Consider the following 27,521-nt stretch of genomic DNA (forward strand, 5'->3'; position numbering starts at 1 on the left):
GAGCATCTGTCATTCTTTTCAGTGGCTAATCTGGCCCAAACCACAACACCCACATAGCTCATTTATAGGAGTCTAAATATAACTCAGTCAAAAATGTGTTTTCTAAAGTAAAACAAAGGTTGGTAAATGCCATTTCAAATATTTCTCAGCTGTTAACACATCTTGTTATCACATTCAGGAACCTTTATGGAAACCATATACAACAAAAAGGTTTACTTTGCACAGTAAGATTTCTGTAAAGAAAATGATAACATGAGTCCTTAGATATATCTGTAAGCCTTTAAGCCCCTCTCTCCCTTTCTCTCTCAGGTCAAAGTTATGTTGAGAGCTCTTGCTAAAAAAAAAACCAAACCCTAAAAAAACCCAAACCCAACAGATGCTGATATGGTAAACCATTAACATGCCCCTGCTCCCCGTTGGGTAAGTATGGCAGGAAGGCAACGAACATTTATTTAAGTGTCTTGCTGGATTCTGGTACCATCAGGCACCACAACAGGCTGTGACATTAGATACAAATGTGCAAAGCACATGGCAGTTAATAGCTGAGCGTAAATCACCTTCTCCTTCTCTTTTGACAGCCACAATAGACTTGGTTGTAGCTGGTCTGATTTGATTTGGAACGGATGCATGTGTGTTGTTTGTACACACTAACTGCAGGAAGCAAGTCTGCACACATCTGCAAGAGTCCCATGCAAACAGAAGTAATATTCCAGAAGAGATCAGCCACAGGAGTGCAACAATTAGATTTGGTCTTTTACCAAATTAGATACTCCATCTCCTAAATCTTCAGCTGCCTCACTGTGTTTTACTGGCAAAAAAAGGTACATTACACACCAAGATTTCTCCAGTTACAGAAAGAAGACTACTTTCCCCTTGGTGTTCATGAAGTGTGCCTTGTTCATTACATATTTATATCTAGCTTAGAACAAGTGCCTTCTTTCCATGCTTCAAACAAAGCGAATACTGAGTGTAGTAGTATTTGTTATGGTTAAATCTGTACAGCTAGGGCTGGGGTTTTTCTTGGATATATTAGAGACCTTAAGTATTATAAGACACATACAGCACACATTTTTTAAAATAATCACATGATTTCATTTGCTAAAAAAATAAAGTTTACTGTAGGTGATTTAAGTTGTGAGGAGTCCATTCTTTTGTTCCTGGGGGACAGGGGAAATTGTAATATTTTGAAGTGGATATAACAGTATATTTTTATTTAGCGTTCTTAAGTATTGACAAGTATGGACATACTAAAGTTTGAGTGCTATTTGGGTAACTAAAAGACAAGAGCATCTGAAAGAAGCAAAAACAATAGCTGTAATTAATTGGTTTGTAGAACCTTCAAAGAAGGACAAGCACCATGGAAAACATAACGTTGAAAATATAACTGACACTCAAGCATAGCAGCATACAAAAGTATCAGAAATGACAAAAAACAAACAAAGCTCAGACTGGCACCAAGTTATAGCAATATTGGTAGTTGTGTCACTTGTACTATTGTAACCAAGATATTGATACTAGATTTAGGAGAAAACATTTTGATGCCAAAAATCACATCCCTTGATTAAATATGGTATGTTTAGATCCAGTTATTTCACTGAAACATCTTAAAGTTCTTATCAGTCTGAAGTGTTAAAGAAGTCAATATTTTCAACTGCACAACTAAAAATATTATTTGAAAGGCAGTCAAATGAAAGTTACCTCCCATTTCACAGCATTATTTGTTCTGGATGGTGTACCAATTTACTCTTCTACAGTGGAACATTCTGGAGACTTGACAGAAAAAGAAAGGGAAATTTTTTCACGCCAAGCCTATCAGAAAATACAGAAGGCTAAGAAGCAGCACCCTAGGACAACTGTATTCTACAGTGAATGACCACCACCCATCCTTTTTGAAGCACAAAAATCAAAAGTTCTACTTCTCTGAAAAAATGTTAAAAATTTTTTGTTCATTAAGTCACAGGAATAAAATCATATCCCCTTACAAGTTATTTTAATAGTACACAAACAAAGAACATAAGTGATTAAAGCCATTGTTTATATACTAAAGGAGTACATACTTAGCAAGTATAATGGTCAAAGTGAAGAAACTTTGCACAAGACCCTCAGCACCTTTTCATCTTCCTTTTTGGAGAGGAGCACAAAGTGCAGTATCTTCAAAACACAAGTCTAATCTGAAATCAATTGAACATAAATAAAACCCAGCTAGAAGAACTGAGGAGAACAGAGAAGCTTCAACATTAAAGTCACCGATTGGAAGTGTTAACATTGTTAACTGAGTTACACAATATTGCAACTTTATATTGATAAAATAAACAGTAAACCTGTCATACCGAAATCTGATTTCCTATTGTGTGTAAAAACGCAAGGTTACTCACATACTGAGTAATGAACACACTCTATATAGGTACACTTAAAAGCCTCCAATAAAGAGGAAGCATAACATCTGTTTGAATAGCAAGTAAAAAAGGCTTTTTATACCATTAAGTATATTGGGGAGGGAATGTTAAATGTCTATAATTGCAGCACCCCCTGTATTCAGTGTGTGACTCCAAACACAAAGAAAGAAACCAGTCTACAGTACTAGTACTGTTTAAATAACATAAGATTATACATTGCAGCATAATTAATACTACATACATACATTCTTAGTGCATGCTGGTATATATGTTCTCAAACACATGTACACACCCAGTCACCAGTGCACTTCACGCATCCTCTCAACACCTCCCCCCCATTCATGCTCACTCACAGTATCTGAAGGTAGATTGCTATGTTGTTTGGAGCTACCACTTTTTATAAAAGCACATGCTAAAAGATCATATCCACTGTAATTCGCAGCAACAGTTGGAATGATCACACAAAAACTAGGAAAAGTTAGTGCACACACAAAATTAAGCTAAAAAAGGTCTTTGGAGTTCCAATCAAACAGTTAGTATAGCAATCCCACAATTTAGAAGACTAATTATAAGCTTTATAATCAATTAAATCGCACAGTGCAAAGAAATGTCCATTGACCCTTTTTTGTAAAGGGAATGCTGGAAGCCACATGGGTAAGTTCAATGGATAGTTCATATATACACTTGACAAGGAACACCCAAACCAGATCTGTGCTCTTAGATTAGTCATTCTGAATCACGATGCACTTCTGAAGCATCAGCTCTGCAAATTGGGCAGGTACGATTTGCCTGTAAAACCAGAAATAAAAGAAAGATTAATGCACTGACAAATATACTCATTATGGTAACAGTGTCTGCAACCCAGAAACAAAATGAAATTACCACTTGCAGTGATTAAGAGTACCCAAAAGGGGACCAAAAAAAAAGAAGATAAACCCAGTGTGCACTCGTTTTCTGTTACTTTGAAGTATGTAAAAATGACCTAAAAGTTTTGTAAATGCAATAGAAAAATACAGTGGGCAGAGAAACCCACCATCAATAGAGAAGCAAGACAGAAGTGGAAAAAAGTGCCCTATATTAGGGCCTCCTCGTCTTACTAGCTCTTTGTCATGAATCACAGCTTTTTAGGCTCTCAATACCCCATTATCCCAGCAGAAGAGAAGTCTATCATGCAGGCTTGCCCAAAGCTTGAAAGTCGAGCAGGGGGGGAAAAAGAGAAGGGTTTTTAGCAACAGACAAAACACACAATCTGACTAAACAGCTCCAAAGCTGAACATGCATAAAAGTTTTAAGTTTAGCCCTTCAGTGAAAAACTTGTTGAGAATACACTGATTCATAAAATAATTCATGTTGAAATGATCCTCAGGAGGTCTCTAGTCCAGCCTCCTGCTCAAAGCAGGGTCAGCTGTAAGGTCAGACCAGGTTACTCAGGGCTCTCTCCCATCTCTCCCTTCTAAACTGTATTCCTATCCTTCTCACCTTCTCTAACATTGCTATTCTATCTGTCAACCTATTGCACTGTCCTGCTTCTAGGTCTTCCCCCCAACTTGTTTTGAAAGAATATCTCATAGCATGCATAAAGCCATAATTTCATGCTAAGTCTTTTTTTTTAATATCTATCAATCGTGCCTTATACTTATAAAAATAGATACTTTTTTATTTGCCCCAAGAATTCAAATTCATAGTGATAGGAGGGATTCTTATAGGAGTGCTTTCTACCAGTGAAGATCATATTCCTTTTAAAATGACCCTATTCCAATCATTACTACAAATAAATATCTTTTTTTTAATCACTAAAAAAGAATATTTCTATAATGTAAGGAGACAACAAAAAGATAAATTCAGCTTGTGCCCTTTTTTTGTTATTTTAGAGCCTAAATATTAAAAATGAGAAACAAGAGACGAAATGTAGTAGAAAACTAAAGAAAAAATTAAACTACAGACTAGGACATTATGAATTGCATCCAACGTCCAACAAAAATTTTATTTACCTTAAGCCATTTATCAACACACTTGGCATGAAACTCGTGGTTACAGGGTAAGACTCTAAGTAGCTGCCTTGCCTCAAAGTCACACATACACACTACACACCTAAAAAAAGACAGCAAATATCTATAAACTTTCCCATTTAATAACAATAATTTCTATTCTATAGGCAACTTATAAGGTGTGTCTGCAAAAGAGTTTTTTTAAAACCACTAGAGTATCTACAGTGATCAAACTTTTGGGGGTATAGATCTCAAGCGGACCAATATAAAATGAGAATCGCTTTTGTTTTGTTCACCATGGTTTCAAATCCCAAAGCAGACAAGGGCTCAAACTCATACCCGTGGGAGTTCACTGGCCCAAGCAGTAAATAGATTGTATTACTGTCATTCAAAGTACTGGAGTTCATGCCTGCTGATATAAACAGGTAGTACAAACCCTATAGCATATTTCTTTCAGTTTTTACTTTAATTTTAGCTATATTAAAATAAAAACTGGAAAACTTGCTTTGAGTATTTCTCAAAGCCATAATCAATTAAAGATCACACACATTTTTATTATGAAAAATTTCTCATTAAATTACAACTATATTCTGTTGTACATGTTTTATAAACACATTTTTCCCCCAGGGACATCATCAGCTTAAGTTTTCTAGTAATTTTATTTTTTTTATTCCCTACTTTATTAAAAATAACATTGAAGATGGCTCTAAGTGGAAGATCAGAGAAAAAATCTCTTCTGTTCAGTTTCAAACATTTGACAGCACTGTATATCACTTTCACTGCCTCCCACCTATATCTCATTTCTCTGTTACGTAGATCTTTCAAACAGAATTAGTCTTAAAAATAAGAAAATATAACTTTAAGCCTCAAAGACTGTCAACAGCTCTTCCAGGAGCACTTGAAATTTTAGTAATTAGAAAATATTTCAATATAGGCTGAATTCCAGGTTGATGATGGCCATTTAATATCTAGTATGCCAAACAAAAATTTGGAAAACTTTTTAAAAATACTGAATAATTAAATTTGAACACCTAATTGAAGTGAGACCATGCAGAATTTTAAAGCCAAGATAAATTATATTTGATTTGAAAAATGGTTTAAGGAATTTATCTTTTTTATTTGAGTGCTTTTAGAGCACTTGTGTTACAGTATTTGCCTAGTTGAGGCTGCAGCCTGAAGGAATGGAAACACAGTCATGTAAAGTATGTGAATTTGAGATAGATGTACTTACAATGTCTGTTCTGATTGATGATTGCTTGGATTGAACCTGTAAGATGGAAGCTGTTCAATGTCTGCCTTTGTTAGTCCTCGAGGTTTGGCTTCTCCTAGGCGTTCTGCCAAATTCAGCAGTGCCTATGAAACCAGGAATTTAGACTTTTTAACATTCATTGCTCAAACAAGCTCCAGCTCTACCAGAAGTGATTTCTTCTGCCATGTCACTATCCCACCAGGTAGCACAACCCACCTCTCCATCAAGACACATTTAGTCTTACTTCTCTCTCTCTACAACTGCAAGCACTATGGAAAGATGTCTTTCAAAGTTTGATCATTGATGAATCCTCCTGAACTGCATAAGATAGTATCTTTGGAACTTCCAAATATCCATGACCTAACTGTTAATCACTCCTGCAGCTGTATTCACAGCTTAATACATGTTTTGCTTTGGAAATGAACCCCCTTCCCCCACCCCCTACACAGTAGTGTGGGCAACCAGAAGAAAATGTTGGCAAACTTGCTTTCTAGGAATATGCAGTGAGTGTAGCTCTACATGGCCAAGAGTTTAAAGGGACAACTTTTGACTCCCATTTCACTTCTTGGGCTAACTGAATTGAGACATGGAGATTTTATGTTGAACCTTTGGAAACAAAGGCATGACATCAAACTGAATAGAGACACTTTCTGATTAAATTTTGTACTCATTCATACAGGTAAACACTGTACCTAAGTGCTCCTCATGTAAATAATTTCTGCTCCTTCATGAGGGGCTCCAGAAAAGCATCAGTATCAACTTGATAGAGAACTGAAGCACAGAAGTTAAGAGATTTGATGAAAGATGCAAAGAGTAGATATTCAAATAGCCCAAAACCTGGAGCCCAATGTCAGCTACAATATGATGCTTCTTTTAACTAGCACAAGAAGCATTATAGGACATCTTGTCATTACACTGTAAATGCTATGCAACTGCATAAATACACAGCTCTGAGCAGAAGCAAGGAGAAACAGATAGATGAGGAGGGGTAGGTAGCAGCTGAGGTTTTCTGAACATAATCTGATGGGAATCCAACAGCCTGAGAAGCAGCAAGGACAAGAGTTGGGATCAGCCCTCAGTTATCTAAGACACCACTGACATTTTATTTCAAAATATGTGAATTGCTGTACTCTCCTTATTGTTAAGAGAAAATATATATTAAGAGATTCTTGCCAACATCACATTTACCTGAATTCATCCTATAATGTTAGCACTAATCTGTAAAGTCAGCAAGGCACATAAAAAGCACTAAGTTGTAGCATATTCAAAAGAATAGGTTATTTATGCTCGATATTTAAAAATCAAGCAAAATGCAAAAGAGTCATATCTAGAATGGAAAGTTGAGGAATTTAACCATCACTAATCTGAAAGGATAGATTCTGGGGAAAGGCAATAGATACAAAATAAGAGTGTTTCTAACATCCAGTGTTAGAAACTAGTATGAAAAAAATATTTCTAGATTCTGTCTTCATAAAAATTACATTTATTTAATCCCGGTTTTGTCTTTGAAAAGCAAAAGACCGTTTAAGTTCATGTATTGAGTTAACCTCTGCTCCTCATGAATTTGTACTTCACACACCAACCTCGTAGTTTTCTACCTCTCCATCTTCCATGTCCAACTCAAAACTGAAAGCTGGTCCAACTGCAGGTGGCACCGGAAACACTGATCTGCAAACAACAGTAAGACTCAACATCTTCCTGAAGGAAAGCATGCAAACATATGGCAGAGGTAGAGTTTTGTTATTGATCCTTCTTAAATCAACAAATTCTAAGAATCAGTAAAAAGGTTAAATTTGAAATTAAGAATTAAAATTCAAAGTATAGGAGTCAAAGGAAAGCCAATTGTGCCACTTTTTGATACTCACTGTATTGCATTTTTAAATTCCATGTATATTGCTATGACAACTCATACTTACAGTAAGGCTCAGTGTTATTACAGAAATTAATCTCTTGATAGCCTGAATCACAGAGTTAATATTAATATTGAACAGAGTTTCTGGTTTTAAATTTGACTTATTTAAAGAGATAGAATATCAACAAAGATAAATAACCCAAGTTCACTTACCTTCCCAATACAAAAGCATTCAAGAACTCAAATAGAATAGAATAGAATAGAATAGAATAGAATAGAATAGAATAAAATAATTCCAATTGGAAGGGACCTATGACAATCATCTAGTCCAACTGCCTGACCAATTCAGGGCTGACCAAAAGTTAAAACATCTTATTAAGGGCATTGCCTCTTAAACGCTGACAGGCATGAGGCATATACCACCTCTCTAGGAAGGCTGTTCCAGTGTTTTACCACCCTTTCTGTAAAGAAATGTTTCCTAATGTCAAGTCTGAACCTCCTTTGATGCAGCTTTGACCCATTCCCACACATCCTGTCACTGAATCCCAGGGAGAAGAGATCAGCACCTCCCTCTCCACTTCCCCTCTGGATGAAGCTGTAGAGAGCAATGAGGTTGCCCCTCAGTCTCCTTTTTGATAATACAAGTAACAAAGATAATCACAATATAGTACTTGGCCAACTTCCACATTGACAGCAGACCCAACTATACATTCCTATATAAGAGGGATTTGTTCAGAAAAGAACCTCTTCAGGTATAAAGGCAAGAGCGTGCCATTTTTCTGTTCTTTCTTTTAAGTTAAAAAAGCATCTCCATCCCAAGATAGAAATATAGATCAAAGTTTAATGCACAACCATAGAAATAAAAAATCCACAGCACTATAAATGTCATCTAATTAAATGAATCAGGAATGATTGTGACACACTGTCCCTGAATAAACAGGCAAGCAGCTATAACATCAGAGCATACTTCAGAATGCACAATGCAAATTTTAACAACTTCATTGAATCATGTATCCTCGTGCTATTTTGATGCAAGTCAAACTGCGGAGTCAGAAACTATAGATGTGGCAAAACAACAAATGACAAAGTTGGATTATCTCCCTGTCAATGATGCCTTCAAAATAAATCCTCATTTTCTAAGCATTTTGTATTCATTTCAAAAATGAAGCCTACAAAGAAAAATAAATTCCATGTCACAGATCTAAACTACAGCAGATGGGACCTACTTTAAAAGGTTAATAATAATCCCTTAATGTTACTTCTCCCATCCCTTCTCTTGCAGAAATGGTTAATCAGGTGCAAAAGTTCAAAAGCTGTAACAGATTATCAGTTCAGAGGAAAGAAATCCCCCAAACCAAAAAACACATGCACACCCAGAAGGCTCCCCTCATTATGTTTCGGTAATTAATTAAGAGTAAATTGATTTGCCTATTTTGTTTTGTTTTGTTAGATCTTTCTCCTACATAATGACCAGTCTGGATGAATAAGGAACTTCTGATGGGACTTAGGAATAAAAGGAGGGTTTACCACCTTTGGAAGAAGGGACAGGCAATTCAGGAGGAGTACAGAGATCTCATTAGGTTATTCAGAGAGAAAAGTAGGAAGGCAAAAGCCCAGCTGGAGCTCAACTTGGCCACTAACATTAAGGACAACAAAAAAAGCTTTTATAAATACATCAACAGAAAGAGAGCCAGGGAGAATCTCCATCCCTTACTGGATGCTGGGGGGGAAAGTTGCAACCAAGGACGAGGAGAAGGCTGAGATACTGAATGCCTTCTTTGCCTCCGTCTTCAATAGTCAGACCAGCTGTCCCCAGGGGGTTCAGCCTCCGGAGCTGGAAGATAAGGATGGAGAGCAGAACAAGCCACCCATAATCCAGGAGGAAGTAGTCAATGATCTGCTTCTGCACCTAGACGCACATAAGTCGATGGGGCCGGATGGGATTCACCCAAGAGTACTCAGGGAGCTGGCGGGAGAGCTCACCAAGCCTCTCTCCATCATTTATCAACAGTCTTGGTCAACAGGGCAGGTACCAGATGACTGGAGGGTGGCTAATGTGACGCCCATCTACAAGAAGGGTTGGAAGGAGGATCCGGGGAACTACAGGCCTGTCAGCCTGACCTCGGTACCAGGAAAGATCATGGAGAGGATCATCTCGAGTGAGCTCTCATGGCAAGTGCAGGGCAGCCAAGGGATCAGGGCCAGCCAGCACGGGTTTAGGAAAGGGAGGTCCTGCTTAACCAACCTGATCTCTTTCTATGACCATGTGACCTGCCTTCTGGACGCAGGGAAGGCTGTGGACATTGTCTATCTGGACTTTGGTAAGGCCTTTGACACCGTCCCCCACAGCATTCTCCTGGAGAAGCTGGCGAATCATGGCATAGACAAGTGTACTCTTTGCTGGGTTAAAAACTGGCTGGATGGCCGTGCCCAGAGAGTTGGGATTAATGGGGTGAAATCCTCTTGGCGGCCGGTCACCAGTGGTGTCCCTCAGGGCTCAGTTTTGGGGCCGGTTTTGCTTAATATCTTTATCAGTGATCTGGATGAGGGGATTGAGTGCACCCTCAGTAAGTTTGCAGACGACACCAAACTAGGTGGGAGTGTTGATCTGCTTGAGGGTAGGAAGGCCCTACAGAGGGACCTGGACAGGCTGGGTCAATGGGCCAAGGCCAACTGTGTGAGGTTTAATAAGGCCAAGTGCCGGGTCCTGCATTTTGGTCAGAACAACCCCAAGCAACGCTACAGGCTTGGGGCAGAGTGGCTGGAAAGCTGCCCGGCAGAAAAGGACCTGGGGGTGCTGGTGGACAGCCAGCTTAACATGAGCCAGCAGTGTGCCCAGGGGGCCAAGAAGGCCAATAGCATTCTGGCTTGTATCAGGAACAGCGTGGCCAGCAGGAGCAGGGGAGTGATGGCGTGGTGCCTCTGTACTCGGCACTGGTGAGGCCCCACCTTGAGTGCTGTGTTCAGTTCTGGGCCCCTCTGTACAATAGGGACATTGAAGTGCTGGAGTGTGTCCAGAGGAGAGCTACCAGGCTGGTGAGGGGTCTGGAGACCAAGTCATATGAGGAGAGGCTGAGGGAGCTGGGCATGTTTAGCTTGGAGAAGAGGAGGCTGAGGGGAGACCTCATTGCCCTCCACAACTACCTGAAAGGAGGTTGGAGAGAGGTGGGTGTTGGCCTCTTCTCCCAGGTGAATAATGACAGGACCAGAGGAAATGGTCTGAAGTTGCGGCAGGGGAGGTTTAGATTAGATATTAGGAAGAATTACTTTACTGAAAGAGTGGTCAGGCACTGGAACGGCCTGCCCAGGGAGGTGGTTGAGTCCCCATCCCTAGAGGTGTTTAAGAAACGTCTAGATTTGGCGCTTCAGGGCATGCTCTAGTGACAGAGATTGTAGGGGTTTTTTTGTGCGTGTGTAGTTGGACTCGATGACGTCAAAGGTCCTTTCCAACCATGAAGATTCTATGATTCTACATAAGTAGACTTTAGGATGTAACCATGGGTATAACTCATAACTATTATCCAAGAACCAAGTGTAACCATTCTACATTGAACATTTTTAAGGAGATTTCAACAGAAAGAAGAGGCATAGCAGATCCCAAAACTACATTATCGTCAAACTGTTCACTTGTACTTGTTTTTTTTTTGCTCGGGTATGTATGCTGTTCAAATAGACTGGAAACTTTAAATATAACTACAAGTTTTCTTATTCCTTGGGATTGTCTGAACTGTCTATATCCTGTGGTAGAGCCCAAACATAAAAAAACACTGAGGGGATCAACTAGCTTACAGAGTTATTTAGTAATCTACGAGTACAATGTGCTTTGGACTTACAGCACATATGGTAACAGGCTGGGATGATACGAGTGTGGTGGTATTGGTTGCTGTGATCGGTATCTACTGCGCCCTGTGAGTCTTCGAGGTATAAAAGGTGGGTAAGGCTGTAAAAAGGAAGAAAATTTCAATATTTTCTTGTCTTATTTAATAATGAAATTAAATGAAAAGTGAATGTTGAAATACATTTTAAATAAGGCATTATCCAAAAAAATCCAGCCCTGTCCAAGCCAAAAAATACAAGCCTTTTCAAACAATTGTTTTGATTAACAAATCTCATCGGTAATATACAATTATACCATCCAGCAGGAAAAAAAGTAACAATACTAACCAGAAACCCTTGCAAGCTAGCTAAGCATTTTGTAAGGCTTAGCCTATATATGATCTGGTTTGGACAGGCAGAACTTGAATTGGTGAACATGCTGCAAACCAAAAGCTGAGGGCTTTCGACCTGGCACAATGTGCTGGCTTGTGCAGCTAGTTGGATAGGAATGAGTTTTAAACAACATATACACAGGTCTTTCACTGGTATAAGCCAAATATCCATTAGGGGGCACTGCAAGGATGCTCCACACCAAAAAAAGCTTTAAATAAAGAGCAAGGTTTAAAATTAATAAATAAAGGAATCACATTCAGAGTTCGGCTCAATTACATCCACTTTTGGGAGGAGGGGCCGTAGCCTTTCAACTGCATACAGATGTAGTGCCTAAAGAGACATTCAAGTTTACAGCTTCAACACATTCTTTCCATAGGAGAAAAAAGACTATTTTCCTGTTTCGATTTGCATGCAAAACTCTTCAGATTACTTACATAAGTCCTCAGTATGACTTTTTAAAACATCTTGCACTATATACTAAAATGGGAGCAGGTAAAGAATTGCAATTTAGACATAAATTGTATTTTTCTAAAAATACTCAATAGTGAAAAAAAATGTTAGCAGATTTTTAGAACCAAAATTCACACACCACTACTGAAATGATATTCAGAGGCCTTGAGAAATTTACTTTTATGAAAAAAGATCACTCAAAGATTTTTTTAGCATGTTTTCATTCTTACAAGTTTGAGCCCTCAGACTATATGTAATGAGTCTAACCCTGTGTCCTGGTTTGAGGAAAAGCAGAACCAATTTTCTGTTCAGTAATTTTGCTTTGCAGCTAAGCCTCTTCTAACTAACAGAACTCTCTGAAACACTCTGAAATTAACAGCATATTGTCCAAATGCTGTTCCCTCCCAGACAGATAAGACCTGATTATTTAAAATCTATGCCAAGGAATGGTATGCAGAGAGGCTCCTGCTTATACTTATTGCTATAACAACCAAGGTCAGCTAACTTTGTTATTTGCCCCATTGGAGGGTCGGAAGTGGAAAAGCATAGAGGGGTTGCACCTGCAGGGAGGAGCGGACAGGACAGGTGACCCCAAACTGACCAACAGGGTATTCCATCCCATATGCATCATGCTCAGTATAAAAGCTGAGGGATCAAAGGGTCATCCCTCTTTCTTCAATGGCTGACGTCTGAGGAGGACTCTGTCTGTTCATCTGCCTTTGATCCTGATCCGTGCATTCCGGAATCCAGCTCTGGAATCCAGTTCCGGAATCCAGTTCCTGTCCATCGCAGAGTCCAGTCTGAGACTTCCCCAGTGCCTGCCAGTGGTGTGATCATCATCCTGGGAGCTTAATATGATTTTGTATATGTTGTATATATTTCCTTATTTTCTTTTTATTTTTTTATTAATATTTCATTAAAGTAGTTTAGTTTCTTCTAAACTCATTGTAAGAGACAGCCTGTACGTTCCCTGACAAGGGCAAGAAGACTCTCCAAGCCTTCAATGGAATGCCTCGAACACTCGCAAGGAAATAAATAATGCAGGCCTGGTGTTCTATGAGCTGATAAGGCTCACAGGCCTGGAAAAGCAGTGGGAGGACTGTCTTGTGAAGACAAGATAGTTCTGCCACTCGTGTGGTGAGCTTGCTAGTTCTCGGTTCTTGAGGCTATTGTGTCCGATAAGTGACCTTTGCTTCATTATCCACGAAATGCATATGAAAGCGCACACCCTGCATATGCTAATGAAGATTATAGAGATAATGCTAAACAGATATGACTATGGCAGTCGTCTCTCCACCCAAATCATGCTACACCTCACCTGGGAGAAGGGGGAAACCTGAGATAAGGCTGTCCTCAGCAAGTGGGGTGGACCATGCTAATTCAGCAAACATAAAAGGTGAAAATAAGTGCCCCTGTGGAGAAACGAAGAAGATCCTGCCTGGGAAGATTTTTCCCAAGAAAGAAGATGATTATGCCTGGGAAGATTCCCTGAAAAAGACGCTGGAACCAGGACCGGTGACCCCTTTATCTCTGTCTTTGTCTTTTCCTTTCTCTGTCCCTTGGTTTCTCTTTTCTCTTAGAGTTGTTAAATAATGACCTTAAGTACTGCTTGCCATAAGTTGTTGTATACCTGTTGTTAAGTAATACAATGCATACCTCACCACTTGCCATAATTTGTCATATACCTAACCAATTATCATGGACTTGTTAAGACCTATAATAATCATTTGGGGAAACTAATAAATGTTTTATACAGACCTTGAGATTTATCTCACCTTAGTCCACGTCGTTGGGGATTTACGAATCTGAAGTCACCCCCCCCCTTTCCTGAGTGGGACGTGACACTCATAAGTCTGTTTTTCTCTCTCCCTCCTCTCCTTGGAGAGAGAGGTGGGGGAGAGCATCTGTTGTTCATCTCAGTGGCCAGTCCGGCCCAAACCACGACACCCTGACTTTCCACAGCTGCAGCCACTAATGAAATTCAATTGCAAAAATGCAATTTTTCAATAAAATGGTTATAACTTGGAGCAAAGATCAAGAACTTGAAATCAGCATGCATGTAGTACAAAAGCAATACTTACAACTCCAAATGAAACCTCTTGGTGTAAAGGATCATGGGTTAAGAACTGGATAGGAGCTGAGGAAGTCAATGTTGGTGGATGAGTTGATGGAGGGTAGGTAAAGCTTCCTATAGGAAGATGTTCTCCAAGCAGTTCTACTTCATTCTCTATCCTTTGAAGTGGCTAAAAGAAACACAAGGTTTGTTGTATTAATAGAAAACCAGTTTTTAAAATTTATTTTTTAATACCAAAAAAGCACAACTCCAATTATATGTTCTGAGGAGTTGTGGAAATTTTATGGCATTGTACTTGGTATATGTGGCAACGTTTTGGTAGGGGGGGGGCTGCAGGGGTGGCCTCTGTAGGAAGAAGTAAGGGGCTGCCTTGTGCCAGGCACAGCTGGTTCCAGCTGGCTTGGCAATGTACTCACAACTGGAGAAAGGCAAACATTGCATTCATCAACAAAAAAGGCCAAAAGGACAACCTGAGAAACTACAGGCTAGTTGACCTTACTTCAGTCCCCGGGAAAATCATGGAGTGAGTCCTCTTGGAACATATTTCTGGACACATGGAAGAGGGAATAGTCAGCATGGCTATATCAAGGGAAGATCAACCAGGTTGTCTAGTATGATAAGGTGACTAGATTTGTGGATGAGGGGAGAGAAGCGGATGTCATTTACCTCAACTTTAGCAAGGCTTTTGACACTATCTCCCACAATATTCTTGTAACCAAGATCGGATGTTACAGTCTGGATGGGTGGACAACCAGAAGGATAAAAAAATGTTTGGATGATCAGGCTTAGATCATAGTGGCTAATGGGTCATACTCTACCAAGATGCTGGTAACAAGTGGTATACCACAGGGACCCGTCCTATTTAACAACATTATCAATCACCTGGAAGAGACAGAGTACTTGATCATGAAGCCTACAGCTGATATCAAATTGCAGAGAATACTCCATACACTGGAAGGTAGGGCTGCCATACATCAGGAAACGGACAGGCTGGAGAAATGGGCCAACAGGAACCTTATGATATTTAACAAAGACAAATGCCAAGACCTGCACCTCAGAAGGAAGAACCCCTGGCAACAATCCAGTCTGCGGAATGACTGGCTGTGAAGCAGCTCTGCTGAAAAGGCCCTGGGGCTTCAGTAGGCAGCAAGCTGAACATGAGCCAACAGTGTGCCCTGGCAGCAAAGGCAGCTAGCAGTATCTTGGGCTGTATTAACAAACAGTAGCATAGCCAGTAGATTGAGCAAAGCGATTATCCACCATCTACTCAACACTTGTTAGACCTCATGTAGAATACTACATCCATGTTTGGTAGTAGATGTTGTAGATGTTTGGTACTAGTTGTTTAAAGTAGAACAAGCTAAAGGGCCGCCAAGATGGTCAGGGGACTGGAGCATTTGTCCTATTAGAAAAGCTTGAGGGAACTGGGCTTTTTCTGCCAGGATAAGAAAAAGCATAGTGGGAGGGGGAAGGAAACCTAACAGCAGCCTTCCACCACCTGCAGAGATTTCATAGAATCATAGAATGGTTTTAGGTTGGAAGGGACCTTAAAGATCACATAGTTCCACCCTCCCAGCCATGGGCAGGGACACCTCCCACTAGACCAGGCTGCTCAGAGCGCCATCCAGCCTGACCTTGAACACTTCCAGGGATGGGGCATCCACAACTTCCCTGGGCAACCTGTTCCAGTGTCTCACCACCCACATAGTGAAAAATTTCTTCCTGATATCCAATCTAAATCTACCCTCTTCCAGTTTGAAGCCATTACCCCTTGTCCTATCACTACATGCCCTTGTAAAAAGTCCCTCCCCAGCTTTCCTGTAGGCGCCCTTCAGATACTAGAAGGCTGCTATAAGGTCTCCCTGGAGCCTTCTCTTCTCCAGGCTGAACAACCCCAATTCTCTCAGCCTGTCCTCATAGGAGAGGTGTTCCAGCCCTCTGATCATCTTCGTGGCCCTCTGCTGGACCCGCTCCAACAGGTCCATGTCCTTCTTATCTTGGAGAGTCCAAAGCTGAATGCAGTACTCCAGGTGGAGTCTCGCAAGAGTGGAGCAGAGGGTCACAATCACCTCCCTCGACCACCTCCCTTTGGGCCTCTGTTACTGGTATTGGCATCGTATTGGTAGGAGTGGGATAAGTTCCAGTTCCCCTCCCCTGGCAACTCTAGTTTAAAGCCTTTGATCGAGAAGGTGGAGGCAGGGTCTTTACAGTGGTGCATGGTGGAAGGACAAGAGACAATGAGCATAAGTCAAAACAAAAGAGGTTCCAGGTAAATAAAAAGAGAAACTTTTTCACCATGAGGACAGTCAAACATTGTAACAGGAGCCTAGAGAGTTTGTGTAGTCTCCATCCTTTGAGGTTTTCAAGACCCAACTGGAAAAAGCCCTGAGCACCCTCACCTGACCTCATAGCTGGTCCTGTTTTGAACAGAAGGTTGAACTAGAGACCTCCTGAGGTGTCTTCCAACCTGAATTATCCTCTGATCCTGTGATCCTATGATCCCTTTCATCAGACTGCATATCTAAGGCAGCAACTTTTCAGCCAAGTTTGTTTAAGTGAAAAGAGTCAATAATTTCCATAAGTAGGGGAGAAAAGAGGTTCCAGTAGGCCACAGAAGGCTTAAGTAATACTTTTCACACTAGTGTTTGGGGAGGGATACAGTGGTCACTTTAAATAAAATGTGAATTAATGTGGTAGAAGCATGCAATAGAAATAATGCTTTGTGCTTTCTGGTCTCTCTGCAAAGTTTTTTCTCTGGGACCACTGCTGCACTACACTTAGGTCTCTATATTCTCTTTTACTTTATGGAAGAACACCACCTGCAGAAGCAGTACATATAGCAAACTTATGTCAGACTGGCAGGAGTACAGACCTCCAGGGAAATGGTCAACAGCTGAGGAAATCTTAAGAGAATCAAAATGAATTTCAAAACAATATTATTTTTTTTTCTTCAGACTAAATAGTGCTCAGGTAGCATCACTACAAACCCCTATTACTTACTCTAAATCAGATCCATTTGTTCTCTCAACCAGAATGTTATTTGAAGGACAAGAGCATTATTTGCTGATCAACCTCCAGATATTTTAGGAGAGGGGATAAGAAGCATTACTTACTGAACGCGACTGCTGTGCTTGGAAGGGAACAAATTGCCCTGGAGGTGGCAGGTGAGACGGATGATGCGAAGAGAGGTGAGAAGGATGCAAAAGGAATGGGTCGTTAGAAATCAGAGGTGGGAACGCTGCATATGGTACTGGTAGATGTTGGACTGAGCACGCCTGAAGCATCTGAAAGAAAATGAACATTTTTACATCTAGAGTGAAAGGAGATTATCGAAACAAAGCAGTCCAATTACCCTTACCTTACAAACACAACCCACACAATAATTAATTCAGAAACTCAATGAACAGTGATTCTAGTATAGAACAGGGTCTAAAAGTGGGATGCTACCAGCTACACTTGCAAGGTGCAAAGGGCCTTTTACTTCAGATTAAGTCAGTAGCAGTTGGGGGTGTTCACTCTGCATTATCAGGCACAGACTCCCAAGCAGGGAGCAGGTTTACTTACCATAGTAGCTTCTATTCTTCCCATATATTACATTTACAGACACATGCCAAGAAAACAACCACTAGTTGGAACTGAAGGACTCATAAATGTCAGATTGTGCCCTAAACAACTCCATTGTGGGAAGTTGGGCCCCTTCTCTTCCTTCCCCTCTTGCTGGTACATGCTGTCCCTTTCTCCTCTGTCCTGGGACTTTGAGGTGATCTGCTGAAAGAAAATCGTGTCAATCTGCCGCAACTGCAAGGCTGTGGCTGTAACCCAAACGGAAGCACTACAGCCTACCTATGCTGACATCTCCCCCCAAAACAGACCTCCCAAGGATCGATATAGCTGTCCAGACCTCAGGCTGCATGGAGCTCCATTAACTGGAAGTCCCATTAGCACCTGAAGGCAGCAGTAGATGTCATAGCTGCACAAGTGGAAGAACTTTTCGGACAAGTAGCTATGTAACAAGAGGAGCTCAACAGGCAGTGCAGTATCTGGGAATGCGAGCAGGACATTGATGCATGGTCGCCGAGGAGACCAGCTCCAGTGCGGGTAAGGCCTCACTGGGGAAGGGGATCGCGGCGGATGAGGCCGGCAAAGGGCTCTTTTGAGGGCTCTTGTAGCCAGGAAAGGCGGCTAGCTCGTGCCGAAACCGGCAGCTTGGGGGCGGGCTGCTGACGCGGCAGGGGCGGAGACAATGTCACACGCGGCAGTTCTAAACGGGTGGTCCCGGAGCGCAGCGGCCGGCCGCTACGCACCCAGCACATGGGCAGCCAGTGGGCGTCACCCAGGGTGTCACTGCGACACCGCAGCGGGAGCCGGCGAACAGGGCGCAGCATTTCGCACGGTAGGTCACTGAAAGCCTTGCGTCTAAGCTGAGCACAAGCTGGGCAAGCGCAAGCAGAGGAACATCGGCGTGCAGGGGCATGGGCTCACGGCGTGCGGGAAGCTGATGGCAGAGATTCATCATCTCCCGGCACAAGAGAAGAACACGGCCACAAAACGGTTAAAAGCCGCTGCAAGAAAGAATGTGGGAACTCAGACTGAGCCCCCCGTGCAAGCATGTGGCTGTGCAAGTCTCGGGCTGCAATGAATGCCTGAGCCTGGCACTGCTCTCACAGGAAGCTGGAGACACTGCCTGTATACGATGTGATCAAATAAATGATTTGCTCAGGCAGGTGGTTGAACTGAGGGAAGAGGTAGAAAGGTTAAGAAGTATTAGAGACTGTGAAAATTTAATAGATTGGTGGAGCCATACCCTGAGGCAAAGGCAGCAGAAAGAGACTCTATCGGAAGTGGATGATCCCCTTCCCTCCTGTCACCAGGCAGAAGGAGAGGACTCAAGGGATAAGGGGGAGTGGAGTCAGATCCCTCCTCGGGGAGGCAAGCGCAACCCCTCATGGTCCCCCTCACCATCCCAATTGCCCTTGCATAATAGGTATGGGGCTTTGGAAATCGAGGACCAGGCGACTGAGGATGGAGAGGATGATCCATCCAGTGAGTTGCCCAGTGCTAGTCACTCACCCCCACACCTCAGGACTTCCTCAACAAAGAAAGGAAGGTAATTGTAGTAGGTGACTCCCTTCTGAGGGGAACAGAGGGCCCTATTTGTAGACCGGACCCATCCCACAGGGAAGTCAGCTGTCTCCCTGGGGCAAGAATTAAGGACATACGGAGGAAACTGCCTTCCCTGGTTCAGACATCAGATTACTACCCACTACTGATATTTCAGGTAGGTGGTGATGAGGTAGGTACCAGAAGTCTGAGGGCAATGAAGAATGACTTTAGGGCCCTGGGACGGCTGGTTAAGGGATCGGGAGCACAAATAGTGTTCTCCTCTATCCCACCATTTGCAGGGGTTGATGAGGTAATAAATAGGAGGAGCCAGCAAATTAACTCCTGGCTCCGCGACTGGTGCATCCGGCAGGACTTCGGCTTTTTTGATCATGGGCTGATCTACAGGAAACCAGGCATGCTGGCATCAGGCGGGGGAAGCCTAACCCGAAGGGGAAGAAAGATCCTGGGACAAGAATTAGCAGGGCTCATTCATAGGGCTTTAAACTAGGTTTGAAGGGGGATGGGGATGAAACCAGGACTACAAAAGTGGTACCTGGGAGCAGCATACCAGCGCTTCTGGGTAAAAGTGTTAGCATTAGGGCTTGTCCCCCCAAGGAAGTAGCAGAACAATTAGCCCAGCTGAAGTGCATCTACACTAATACACGCAGCATGGGGAATAAACAGGAGGAGCTGGAGGCCATTGTTCAGCAAGGAAACTATGATATAGTTGCCATCACAGAAACGTGGTGGGAAGACACGCACAAGTGGAGTGCGGTAATCGATGGCTACCAACTTTTCAGAAGAGATAGGCAAGGGAAGAGAGGTGGCGGGGTGGCCCTCTATGTTAGGGACAGTTTTGAATGTCTGGAACTTAACAGTGTGAATGACAGTGTTGAGTGTGTATGGATAAGAATTAAGGGGAAGGCCAACAAGGCAGATATCGTGATGGGAGTTTGTTATAGACCCCCTAATCAGGATGTAGAATCTGATGAAGTATTCTATAAGCAGCTGGCAGAGGTCTCGCGATCATCTGCCCTTGTTCTTGTGGGGGACTTCAACTTCCCAGACGTCTGCTGGGAATACTACGCAGCAGAGAGGGAACAGTCCTGGAGGTTCCTGGAGTGTGTGGGAGACAACTTCCTAACACAGCTGGTGAAGGAACCAACTAGGGGAAGTGCCCTACTGGACCTACTGTTTGTTAACAGAGAAGGTCTTGTGGGGGGTGTAAAGGTTGGAGGTCGTCTTGGGCACAGTGACCATGAAATGGTAGAATTTTCAATTCTTGGAGAGGCAAGGCGGGGAGCCAGCAGAACTGCCACCTTGGATTTCCGAAGGGCAGACTTTAGCCTGTTTAGGAGCATGGTCGAGAGTGTCCCTTGGGAGGCAGTGTTGAAGAGCAAAGGTGCCCAGGAAGGCTGGTCATACTTCAAGCAGGTGCTCTTAGAAGCACAGGAGAAGGCCATCCCCATGTCTCGAAAAACGAGCCGACGGGGAAGAAGACCAGCCTGGCTAAATAGAGAGCTTTGGCTGGACCTCAGGAAAAAAAGGAAAGCTTACATTCTCTGGAAAAAGGGATTGGCAACTTATGAGGATTATCAAGATATAACAAAGCTATGCAGGGGGAAAATTAGAAGGGCCAAAGCTCAATCAGAACTCAGCTTGGCCACTGCAGTTAAAGACAACAAGAAGAGTTTCTATCAGTATATCAATAGAAAAAGGAAGACTAGGGAAAATGTAGGCCCACTGATGAATGAGACGGGTGCCCTAGTGGTGGAAGACACAGAGAAGGCAGAGCTACTGAATGCCTTCTTTTCTTTGGTCTTCACTGCTAAAGCTGCCTCTCACAAATCCCATACCCTGGAGGCAAGGGGGAAGGTCGGGAGAGAGGAAGATTTTCCTTCCGTTGAGGAGGACCGGGTCAGAGACCACTTTCTAATCTGGACATTCATAAGTCCATGGGCCCTGACGGGATGCACCCGCGAGTGCTGAGAGAGCTGGCAGATGTTATCGCTAGACCGCTCTCCATTGTCTTTGCAAGGTCATGGGGAACAGGAGAGGTGCCTGAGGACTGGAGGAAGGCTGACATCGCTCCAATCTTCAAAAAAGGCAAGAAGGAGGAGCCAGGGAACTACAGGCCAGTTAGTCTCACCTCCGTCCCTGGGAAGGTAATGGAGCAACTCATTCTGGATGTCATCTCCAAACACGTAGAGGAACAGGAAGTTATTGGAAGTGGTCAGCATGGATTTACCAAGGGCAAATCATGCCTGACCAATCTGATAGCTTTCTATGATGTTATAACGGGTTGGCTGGATGAGGGGAGAGACATAGATGTCATCTACCTTGACTTTAGCAAGGCTTTTGACACTGTCTCCCATAACATCCTCATTAGGAAGCTGAGGAAGTACGGGCTAGATGAGGTGACGGTGAGGTGGATCGAGAGCTGGCTGTGTGACAGAACTCAGAGGGTTGTGATCAGTGGCATAGAGTCTAGTTGGAGGCCTGTAACCAGTGGTGTCCCCCAGGGGTCAATACTCGGTCCAATTTTGTTCAGTATGATGGGACAGAGTGTATCCTCAGCAAGTTCGCTGATGATACCAAACTGGGAGGGGTGGCTGACACTCCGGAGGGCCGTGCTGTCATCCAGCGTGACCTGGACAGGCTGGAGAGCTGGGCAGAGAAGAACCTAATGAGGTTCAACAAAAGCAAGTGCAAGGTCCTGCACCTGGGGAGGAAGAATGCCAAGCACCAGTATAGGTTAGGGGTGGACCTGCTGGGAAGTAGTTCTGAGGAGAAGCATCTGGGGGTCCTGGTAGACAGCAAATTATCCACGAGCCAGCAATGTGCCCTTGTTGCCAAAAAGGCCAATGGAATACTGGGCTGCATAGGGAAGACTGTGGCCAGTAGGTCGAGGGAGGTCATTCTCCCCCTCTACTCTGCACTGGTGAGGCCACAACTGGAGTATTGTGTCCAGTTTTGGGCTCCCCAGTTCAAGAGGGACAGGGAACTACTGGAGCGAGTCCAGCGTAGGGCAACCAAGATGATTATGGGACTGGAGCATCTCCCTTATGAGGAAAGGCTGAGAGAGCTGGGACTCTTTAGCCTGGAGAAGAGAAGGCTGAGGGGAGACCTTATTATGGCATACAAGTATCTAAAGGGTGGGTTGAAGGAGGATGGTGCCAGGCTCTTTTCAATGGTTCCCAGCGACAGGACGAGGGGCAATGGGCACAAGTTAGAACATAGGAAGTTCCATTCAAATACATGGAAAAACTTCTTTACAGTGAGGGTGACAGAGCACTGGAACAGGCTGCCCAGGGAGGTTGTGGAGTCCCCTTCTCTGGAGATTTTCAAGACTCGCCTGGATGCAGTCCTGAATAATGTGCTCTGGGCAATCCTGCTTTAGCAGGGGAGTTGGACTAGATGATCTCTAGAGGTCCCTTCCAACTCTGAAGTTTCTGTGATTCTGTGATTCTGTATTGTGCACTGTCCCAGGCTGAGTGACAGCCCTGCCTTAAGGCTGGGCAAGGGGAAGGTAAGTGGAGTGACTACATCAGTGGACAAGGGAAGAGATACAAATGTCATCCATCTAGGTTCCTGTAAGTCCTTTGACATGGTCTCCCACAACATCCTTCTCTCTAAATCGAAGAGATATGAATTTGATGGGTGGACTGTTCGTTGGATGAGGAATTGGTAGGATGGTCTCATCCAGAGAGTAGTGGTCAATGCCTCAATGTCTGGATGGAGATCAGTGACAAGTGGTGTCCATCAGGGGTCCGTATTGGGACCAGTACTGTTTAATGTCTTCATCAATCACATACTGGGATCGAGTGCACCCTCTGCAAATTTACAGATGACACCAAGCTGAGTGGTGTGGTTGACATGCCTGAGGGAAGGGATGCCATCCAGAGGGACCTTGACAGGCTGGAGAAGTGGGCCCATGGGAACCTCATGAAGTTCAACAAGACTAAGCCACTGTGCTGCTAGAAAGCTACGACCTACTTGCCATTACTGAAACCTGGTGGGACAAGCCCCATGACTGGAGAGCTGCTATCGATGGCTACAGGCTGTTCAGAAGGGACAGGCGAGGAAGGGGGGCCGGAGGCGTTGCCCTCTACATCAAGAAATGGCTAGAGTGTGACGAGCTGTCTCTGAAAAACAGCCAAGAGCAGGTTGAAAGCCTATGGGCGAGAATAAGAGACCCAGGCAACAAAGGGAACCTTGTGGTCAGTGTCTACTACAGGCCACCCGATCAAGGGGAGCCTACTGCTAAAGCATTCTTATTGCAGCTACAGGAGGCATCGCGCTCACAGGCTCTCGTCCTGCTGGGGGATTTCAACCACCCTGACATCTGCTGGAAAAGCAGCACAGTGAGCTGTAGGCAATCCAGGAGACTCCTGGAGTGCATTGAGGAGAACTTCTTAAGCCAGCTAATAGACAGCCCCACCAGAGGGGATGGGATACTGGACCTGATGGTCACCAAGGCAAGCAAGCTCATTGGTGACATCAAGATTGGAGGCAGGCAGCTTGGGCTGCAGTGATCATGCACTGGTGGAGTTCACAGTCCTGAAGGATATGGGTCAGGCGAAGAGTCAAGTCAGGACCCTGAATTTTAGGAAAGCAAACTTCCAGCTCTTCAAGGAGTTAGTCAATGGGACCCCCTGGGAAACTGCCCTCAGGGACAAGGGAGCAGAACAGAGCTGGCAGATCTTTAAGGTCACTTTCCACAGAGAACAAGAGCTCTCAGTCCCCAGGAGTAAGAAAATCAGGAAAGAAAGGTGAGAGACCAGCTGAGTCTGATCAGCTGAGGAAGGCTGAGTTGAGACCTGCTGGTCAAACTAAAGGGCAAGAAGGAAATGCACAGGCAGTGGAAGCAGGGACAGGTATCCTGGGGAGAGTATAGGGATGCTGCCCAGATATGTAGGGATGGGATCAGGAAAGCTAAGGCACAGCTGGAGCTGAACTTGGCAAGAGATGCAAAGAATAATAAGAAGGGCTTCTACAGGTACGTCAGGCAGAAAAGGAAGGTCAAAGAAAGTGTATAAGCCCTGATGAACAAGACTGGCAAACTGGTAAGAATGGACGAGGAGAAGGCTGAGGTACTCAAGAACTTTTTTGCTTCAGTCTTCACTGGCAACCTCTCTCCCCACACCTCTCGAGTGCATGGACTGCAAGGCAGGGACTGGGGGAGCTCCCGTACCGTGGTGCCTTTTATTTTGTGTAACAAGCAGAATCATATCTTCTGACAACTTAGAATGGCTTCTCTGTCATAACATCCACCAGTGTGCAGCACAGGCCAGCATGGGACATTCCAGCAGATTCCCATATAGCAGCAACTCACGCCAACATATGGGATTCTCAAGCCCTAAGTGCAAGGCCCAATAGAGCAGACATGGCCTGCTCAAGATCACTAAATGGCTGGAAAGCCATTGTGATGGACTACAAGGCAGGCACTGGGGGAGCAAAATCTCTCCCACTGTAAGAGAAGATCAGGTTATTGACCACCTGAGGAACCTGAACATACAGAAGTCTATGGGACCTGACAAGATGCATCCCAGAGTCCTGAGGGAATCGGCTGATGTGGCTGCCAAGCCACTCTCCATGATATTTGAAAAGTCATGGCAGTCAGGTGAAGCCCCTGGTGACTGGAAAAAGGGAAACATCGCACCCATTTTTAAAAAGGGTAGAAAGGAGGACCCTGGGAACTAACAACCAGTCAGCCTCATCTCCGTGCCCAGTAAGATGATGAAACATTTCCTGTGGTCATGACCCCAAATTGATCTTTACACCAAGCTGATAGACTTCAAGATTAATCTGATCCAAATACTAATTTTCCTCAAATGATACTCTAAAATAAATAATAAATGTGCAGGTACAGCATAACATAGTATTCTATAACACATGTAGGAGGTATACTTGGAAATATTAAAACACAGTTCATCAGTTTATATAATAGCCAAGAATAAATAAAGATTATTATAGCTTTAACGTGTGTTAAGGATACTGCAGAAAGATTACTGAGCAACATTCTATGATGTGTGTTATGCAGGAGGTTAGAGTATATTTTGAATGTCCTTCAGGCTTTCAAATCTATTGCCTTACTCCAGTTGTTCAATACTGAAGAAACAGAATGTATTCCTCACCCAATATTACAATAAGAGGGCGTGTCAAAGAAGTCTCCACTTTACAGTGCTATATTCTGAAATAATTTTCAATTGCATTATTTTTAAATAGAGCTAGAATGTGCAACGATCTCTGGTACTAAAAATAAGTGACCATTACGATTCTAGAAAGTCTTTTCAGAAGTTTATTGAAAAGTTTTCATTTTACAGGCTGACTTTTCCAGACCATGTCACAAAGAGAGACGGAGAGTGAGAGAGAGACAGAAAGAGAAAGAAGGAGAGGGAAGTGAAGGAGAAAGCAAAAGAAAAATAGTTAGGAGGAGGGAGAGAGAGGCAGAGAGAAAAAGAAAGTGCAAGAGGGAGATAAAGAGAACAAGACACGGGGAAGTAACAGGGAGAGAGAGAAACAGAGTGGAGGAGAGTGAAGAGCACAAACATGAGAGTGAGAAAGAAGAGAGGAAGAAAGAGAAATAGAAGGATAAAGGAAGAAAAAGAGAGCAGAAAGGAAGAGAAAGAGAGAGAAACAGCAAGAGAGAATGAGAGTGAGAAAGCGCAATCAAGACAGAATGACACAGGAAGTGTGAGAGAAAGTGAGCGCACACAAAAGTGTGAGAGAGCAGAAGATAGCAGAGAAGAGAGAGCAAGAAAGAGAGCAAGAGGCAGAATGAGAGAGGGAGCATCAGCAAGAGACAGACAGAGAGATGGAGACAGACACAGGGGGGCATGTGTGTGCAAAGACAGAGAGACAGAGAGAGAGGAGTGCACAGACAGATGCAGAGGAGGCCAGAGGGACACACGCACACAAAGATGCAGTGGAAGGGAGACATGCACACAGAAGCAAAGGAAGAGAGATGGACAGGCACACAAATGCAGAGTGACAGAGAGAGACAAACAGGCACATACATAGACACAGAGAGACAGAACTGTGCACAGAGGAAGAGAGAGACACGCGTGCACACAGATGCAGAGAGGTGTGCGTGAACACCAATGGAGAGAGAGAGAGAGACAGAGAGGTACCTGCACACAGGCGTGAAAAGAGAGACATGCAGAATGACAGATGCAGAGATGTACACATGCAGGGAGAGAGAGGCACACGTGCACAAAGATGGAGAGAGAGAGAGAGAGCAGTGAGTGCACACAGATGCAGATGAGAGACAGATAAGCACACTCACAGACAGTGGAAGAGAGGCAGAGGGATGCACACCGATGCAGAGAGAGAGAGATGCATGTACACACAGATGCAGAGAGATGCCTGCACACAGACAAGGAAGAAGAGAGATGCACACACAAACACAAGTGCACAGAGCCGGAGAGCCAGAGACACGTGGGGGGTGGGGTCGGGGGGGGAGAGATACATGTGCACACAGATGCAGAGGAAGGGAGACTGACAGACGCTTGTGCAGACAAATGCAGAGGAAGAGAGATAGACACAGAGAGACAGAGACAGGCAGAGACAGAGGCACACGTGCACAGATGCAAAGGAAGAAAGACAGAGGCATGAGCAAAGACACAGAGGAAGAAAAAGACAGGCGGAAAAAAAGAGAGAGGTGCATGCACACAGAGATAGGTGCACACATATGTAATTAGTAACTAAAGGTGATTTGCTGATCAAACAAGTTAAGCAAGAGGAACGAACCCATTGTGGCAGTCTTGAGAACTCCCTGTTTAACCAGAAGAGACATGTCCACAATGTTATCTTGCTACACCAACATGGGAACTCCTGTTTGACAAAAAGCTTAACCACAATGTTATCGGAATGTATTGTTTTGAGCTGATTCTGTGACCGACATTTTATCTAAACTACCTCAAGCAAGAAGCTACAGAGGGGCGTACCGAAGATGTCGAAACCGACCTCCGTGAAGATAAAAAGAGCTGCTCAGCTTGCTTGAATTTGCGAGCCTTTGGTGGAGCTGCGACTCCCCAGCCGCCCAGCGCTGCTTTTGCCTTCCTACCTCAATAAATATTTATTGAATCTATTTCGGACTCGATTTATTTTAAATTCAACTATAACACATAGATGCAGAGGAGGACAGACAGAGATGCAAGTGCAGTTGCAGAGGAAGAGACAGATGGAGAGGCATATA

The 27,521-nt window shown here is 43.5% G+C and overlaps 1 protein-coding gene across 3 annotated transcripts in view; it reads right to left on the reverse strand.

Annotated features, from left to right (window-relative positions):
• Positions 1-3,114: 3,114 nt before the first annotated feature.
• The window catches only part of LOC128902039 (E3 ubiquitin-protein ligase RNF38-like), a 251,879-nt gene continuing 227,472 nt past the window's right edge, over positions 3,115-27,521 (reverse strand). For all 3 annotated transcript variants that reach the window (XM_054184362.1, XM_054184364.1, XM_054184363.1), the window contains 7 exons: positions 17,332-17,502; positions 14,226-14,387; positions 11,319-11,425; positions 7,217-7,301; positions 5,616-5,737; positions 4,388-4,487; positions 3,115-3,185 (listed from right to left, as the gene is read on the reverse strand). In XM_054184362.1, the coding sequence (XP_054040337.1) occupies positions 3,123-3,185; positions 4,388-4,487; positions 5,616-5,737; positions 7,217-7,301; positions 11,319-11,425; positions 14,226-14,387; positions 17,332-17,502 (810 nt within the window). In that variant the 3' untranslated portion in view covers positions 3,115-3,122. The remainder of the gene's footprint in view (positions 3,186-4,387; positions 4,488-5,615; positions 5,738-7,216; positions 7,302-11,318; positions 11,426-14,225; positions 14,388-17,331; positions 17,503-27,521) is intronic.

This window comes from Rissa tridactyla, chromosome W (assembly GCF_028500815.1).
Source record: "Rissa tridactyla isolate bRisTri1 chromosome W, bRisTri1.patW.cur.20221130, whole genome shotgun sequence".
NCBI classification, from domain to species: domain Eukaryota; kingdom Metazoa; phylum Chordata; class Aves; order Charadriiformes; family Laridae; genus Rissa; species Rissa tridactyla.